Genomic DNA, 6,220 nt, shown 5'->3' with positions numbered 1-6,220 from the left:
CCAGTGAACTATCTATCCATAAAAATGAACACCAGGAAACTGAGAAATAAGATTTTATTTGTAACAGGATCAAGTTGTATTTTTGCATTACAACTCAACTTTTTCAGGTCATTAAAAATTGATGGACAGCACCATGCTGCAATATATAAAACAGACATTGGAGAAGTTGCATAAGTTGTCACAATCTTTTGTTGTAATTTAAAAACTATTTAGTAAGAAGGCAATTCTTTAAAAAAATCTCACAATAAGACATTGAGAGTCGAGTTATTAAAAAAAAATAGATGTGATAACCTACAAGTGAGTAATGTTCAATTCTCTCATATTCATGGAAATCCCAGAAATAACTGAGGTAATATAGTCTACTTATAACATTTAACACTGATGCTACTTATAACTAGTACTATCCTTATGCTATACTTATGTTATATATATACTTTATTTATAGACTGTTTATAGACGATACCAATTCTATGATTCTGTTATACTCTTCCTACTTATAGACTATGCGTATGATATAGACTATGCTTATGCTATAGTCTACTTATAGCATTCAACACAGATGCTGAATTTTGTCATTTGACTTAAGGGTAGGTTCATATCAGATTAAATATGAGTTTCAAGCTGAATATGATTTTATTTCTTAATATTTTGCCTTATAAATCATTTTTTTTATATTTACAGGTTTGGTGATGTCTGCCATAACTGTAATCATTTTGGTACTGTACTTTGCTATTGAGACCTTCGTGATCAACAAGAAGCAGTGGTTGCCTGAGTGCACTCCTGTCTATGTACAGTATTTTGTTAAGTTCTTCATCATTGGTGTCACTGTGCTTGTGGTGGCTGTTCCTGAAGGACTTCCACTTGCTGTCACTATTTCTCTCGCTTATTCTGTCAAGGTGAGCAACAGTTCAAACAATAAATGGGGAAAAATATCATATCTATCAATTCTCTTACTATGAATTAATTTGCTAGTAGCACAGTCTTTAATATTACTGTATGGAAGAAAGTTGTGTCATATTTGTCAATATAATCAGCATCTCTGCTGTTAGTGAAGCTGCTTTAAAAGCTTGGCACTGCTTCATTATTGAAAGTTCTTCTAAGCCAAATGCCAGCAAAATAAGTTTACTGCCATACATTCCAAAAATTGTACTTCAGAGAAGTATACTAAACAAGCAATTAAGACATTTAGAATAAACCTCTGTTTTACTTTTTGTGCCCAAACGGGCACTACCCAGTTGCGTAACTGCCATTTTTGGCTCTTATTTTCAGGGGCATGACCAAAACATAGGCATTAGGGTTTACAACCCAGGGGATCAGGAGCAGGTGGTTCAGGAGGCTGAGGTCTGTAAGGGATCAAAAATGTAGGCAGTCAGCTTGGGCTGGGAGTGGGGCCAGGAACAGGAGGCAAAGATCTAGATTACAGTCACTACTGGGGGTCAAAAGCAGAGGACCCAAAGACCAGGACACTAGAAACAAATAGACAGGAACCAGGAAACAAGAAACTAAACACCTGTCCTGGATGAGCATAAGCCATGGAATTGCAAAAGATCGAGGCCCAAGAGGATTTAGAAGTAGGGGAGACCTCTCGTAATTTAGCTTAATAACTAAGTGACTGTGGCACTCATCCAGGAAGTAGGGGACTCAGATTCTAGGCCTTTCTTGTAGAGAGGGTTTGAACCTATCTCTCTACACATTCCAGTACAGGGTACAGGATGGGCATCTTTTGAAGGACCTTGGATGCTCCCTGACCGTCCAAGGTGGGGATATATAGGGGACTAGGCAAAAGAAATCAAGCTTGAGGGTGCATGGCTCAGTGAAATAACTGTTGATCTATGAAGGAAACAGTCCTGGGTCCTACCATGGAGTGTTGCTCCCAATGAGACATTGGGTCTGAACTTCAGGATGTATGCTCAGGTATGTCTGTATTGAGCCCCATACTTGTCTGGCATAGCCTACTATACATGCTCAGTGGCTGTGTGACTGCTTACCATGAAGAGTAGGATCCAGCATCAAAACTGGCTTGTACTGTATCCCAGGCAGTATTTTCACTTCCTCTGCATCAAGTAGCTTCCTTGCAGTGACTCTGTCTCTGGCAGCAGGGAAAGCAGAAAAGTATCAGTGGCACAGGCTGCAGCAGTAGAGGCTGGAGGTTTGCTGCTGCTGAACAGGGAGGAAGGAGATGTTATCTCTTTTTGCTGGTGATATCCATGTTGAGCAGTCAAAAATACACCTGTTTTCTGTGACAAAAAGGAAGTAATGTCTCCCCAGGAGCAGTGAATGTCTAGCTGTTGCTCATGCAGCACATGCGACCATTGTTTCTCTGCAGGGAAGGTGCAAAGGAAGGTGAAGGCAGGGAGATGGGGAGGGTGGTGAGGTGCCTCCTATTCCCATTCAAGCACCCTCCCCTCCCCTCCCCTAGGCCCACCCATCATTATGTTACTGGTAGGATCACAAACTGTGTGTAAAGGCCAAAAATGATGATTACATGGATGGGTAACTCTCATTTGGGATGTAAAGTAAAATAGAATCCTGCCCATACTTAAAGTAGGCTCTCTGATATTCTTTGGGCAAGATGTATTAAGATGTTAGAGCATCTGATTATTTTAGGAATATACTGGAAGGGGCCTTGTCAGGCCTCAAGTGCATTACCCTGAATTCACAGTCATTCATCAACTGAAAGAAGCTCCAATACCACTATTGTGAACCTTCAGGTACAGAGGAACAATATTCTCTGCCACTGCAGCAACAGGGAGGTAGTTCATTATTGTAACAAAAGCTGGTGCCAAGGGTTGCTGTGATATCTTCTGGTGGCATCTGAGCCCTTGTTTTACCCTGACTTTTAAGCATTCTCCCCTTTTAGCCATGCCCAAGCCTTGCAGTTTTTACTAATCAATCAAGTATCATCCATCTAGTGGGCCCTTGGCCCTGATCCACCTCACTTTCTCATTCCCACCCTGGGCTCCCCAGCCTCCTCAGCCTGACTCTAGGCTCTAGGCTTCCTATCCCCATCCATTTCAGCCCCACTATGGGCCCTAGTCTCTCTAGCCTCATTCATCTTGGCCCCTCTCTGGAGCCAGAGCTCTCTAGCCCCTTGTCTCTGGCCTGCTCCCAGACTCTGAGTCTTACTCCTAGATCTCTGTCTATCCTTCTTCTGCCCTGTTCCCAGGCTAGCCTTACTCCTGGACCTCTGGCCCTACTCCCAAGCCCTACTGGCCTATTTGGATCTCCACCTCCCCTTAATTCCACCCTAAACTGCTGGCATTATCCCAGCCCTAAGGGTGTATTACCCATAGGCATTCTTGGCATCCATTAAGAGTTTCTTTGTAGCCTGCTCTGTAGCTCTTCTTACATCAGCCTTCAGGGCCAGACTTCCTGCCCAGCTCAGGCCCTGGGCTTATATACACCCTAAGTCCAGACCCCTTTTAGTCAGGTGTCTCACTTGATTGCTGATTATGCTCTCTGCAATCTTTTTTTTCTTAAAGTAACAGGAACCATAAGTGCCCTGTTACAGTTATGCTTAGAAGATATAAGGAGAATGCCCCATGTTACTGCAAAAGACAATTGACCTTCTACACCCCCAGCCTATGCTAATCTGACCTAGTAAATATAATTACTTCCTGACCCCAAACTTGGCTACCAGTAGCTTAAAACTTCCGTGTAAAAAAATATAGCGTTGAGAAGGATTTGTTTTCTTTAAAACTTTCTATATTGAGGAAGGCAGTTTCTATAAGTTTTTTTTCATGCATTTTATTAAATGCTGTTAGAGGGTGCGTGTACATGAGTGCGGAGGCTGCTCCAATGTGCTATAATTATAGCGCGTTGGCACATACTCAATTAACTGAATCTACTAGAGTGTGATAATTACTGTGCTCCAGAAGCCTCCTGTGTCTTGTGTATCAATGTCCTCACACTGAAAAAATGGTGGTGGGGGCAGTTGAACTAAAGCTTGTTGAATGAGCTTGAGTTCAAGTGCCCCCACCACAATTTAGAAGCACAGGGACATTGGTACATGAGACACTGTGAAGCGTTAATTAGTGCAATTCTAGACTCCCTGCTCCCCACAACCCCTGGAGTACTTGTAAAAGTGCCCATATTATCTAAAGCTAATATAAATTATTCTATCATAAATGTTAAGGGCTTTAAAATTTAAATTCTAAAACCTGGAGTTGTGGATAAGTTTAATAAGCGTGTCCTGAGATTACATTACACATCTATTTGTTATGTGTGCATGCATCTGACAATTAACAAAATAAATTTATTATTAAAAATAATTAAAATAAAACGTTTTATTTTCTTGTTGTATGTAAAGAAAAACTGAGGTGCAGAGAGAGAGCATGAACATTTGAAATGATTTGCACATAGTCACACACCAAAGTTGCACCTAAATTTGAAAGGGAAAGAAGATATTCACATTCTTATTTCCTTGTTCTGACCATTAAATATTGCAAACCATGTTCTGAATCAGTTGCATTAAAATATATATATAATTTCTACCTGCAGGGCCAGATTGTGATGCCCAGTTGCTTACTATCTTATGCATATAAATTTCACTGACTTCAGTGGACCTTCAGTTAGAGTAACATACTGCTCTATAAGTACAGGTTTAATAATCTGTTGCATAGTGATGCTAATGCAAGAGAGAAAAGGATTCAGTTATTCATGGTAACAGATTTTTGCAAGATGCATGGCTCAACTGGTTAGTTTTATTTTTTTTGCTGTAAGATCGCCTATATTCATGGCATGAATTCAATAATAATGGGATCTGAAAAACTACAACAGAATCTAAGTCAGTTGAGTATAGCTAGCTTCTTGGAATACATTACTTGTCAGAGTAAGGAAGTTTTGTTTCAATATTAAAATAAGTATTTAAAAGTTTATAAATTAATAGTTCTCAAATTTTCTGGCACTTGCTGTAGCTTTTTAAACATCTCTTTTTATACTTTTATCTTTGCTGATTTGTACCTAGTAAGAAGTTCATTTTCAGACTTAGTTACTACTAAATAAATCTGAACCTTTAGAGCTCTTTGCCGATAGAAAACAGATATCTATATAAAAAACTATGAGAAAATCAAATGTATCCTTTTTATTTGTTACAGTGATAACTGTTGAAAAATAACCTATTTACTAGCATATACTTTGGATAGGTAAATAATTTGAATAGATAAGCTGATAAGTAAAAACATGTTAAACTGATGTTGCAGAAATTTCTTAGATGAGATACGTTATGAATATTGAGATAACTACATCCACTCATTGAAGATTAAATTGGCAAGCATTTCAAGAGATGGCCACTACTTGGTCCCAACTCTGTGTTAAACAAGAACACCATTTTAATAATCCAGCCTGTGTGTATTTTTGCTACTGTTAAAGGTATTTAAAGTCTGTAAAAGCAAATTTTGAAGATTTTTTTATCCTGTTTTCAATCAGAAAATGATGAAGGATAACAATCTGGTACGCCACTTGGATGCATGTGAGACTATGGGTAATGCTACAGCCATCTGCTCTGACAAAACAGGCACACTAACAACCAATAGGATGACAGTTGTACAAGCTTATGTTGGTGATGTCCACCACAAAGAGATCCCTGACCCAGAAGCTATACCAGCAAAAACCCTAGAATTGCTGGTTAATGCCATTGCGGTCAACAGTGCTTATACAACAAATGTTCTGGTAAGTAGACTTTACTGATAATCAAATGAAAAATGGCATAATAAGGTTCATGCATTTGAAGCATAGCTAATACATTAGTGTCATGCTATTAATCATGAAATATTAAATAGGATTGAAGTCCTTAAATGTGGGTAGTAGTTGCACACAGTTTTGTGCGCACCTGTGTCTGTGAACTGTTAAAGAATGGAAATGCTTTAATGTATATTTTGACGATTATGGCTTTATACATTAGAAAAAAGATATGGTTGAATATTTGAGAGAGAAATACATCCATCTCTGGTCTCAAACTGCTATATTGTACCTTGAACCCCATACTATTTTTGGATCAGTATTATTTAATATACAAATATTCATATTTGCTCACATATCTAACTTTCACTGTCTTAAATAAGACTGCTAAGGGTCAAATTACTTATCCACCTCAGACTTTGCAGGATTGGAACCTAAATTCTTGAATAAAAGGAATTAGACTGGTTAGATCAATTAGATTAATAACCTATATTCACTTTAATTTCAATGGAGTGGTATTCAGATTCACTTAACCCACCAT

The 6,220-nt window shown here is 38.7% G+C and overlaps 1 protein-coding gene across 6 annotated transcripts in view; it reads left to right on the top strand.

Moving 5' to 3' along the window:
• The window catches only part of ATP2B2 (ATPase plasma membrane Ca2+ transporting 2), a 744,290-nt gene that overhangs the window by 443,076 nt on the left and 294,994 nt on the right, over window positions 1–6,220 (top strand). For all 6 annotated transcript variants that reach the window (XM_019505109.1, XM_019505107.1, XM_019505106.1 and 3 more), the window contains 2 exons: window positions 682–896; window positions 5,428–5,670. In XM_019505109.1, the coding sequence (XP_019360654.1) occupies window positions 682–896; window positions 5,428–5,670 (458 nt within the window). The remainder of the gene's footprint in view (window positions 1–681; window positions 897–5,427; window positions 5,671–6,220) is intronic.

This window comes from Gavialis gangeticus, unplaced genomic scaffold (assembly GCF_001723915.1).
Source record: "Gavialis gangeticus isolate Ggan-Ray unplaced genomic scaffold, GavGan_comp1, whole genome shotgun sequence".
Classification (NCBI taxonomy): domain Eukaryota; kingdom Metazoa; phylum Chordata; order Crocodylia; family Gavialidae; genus Gavialis; species Gavialis gangeticus.
This window is presented reverse-complemented; position numbering and strand designations above follow the sequence as displayed.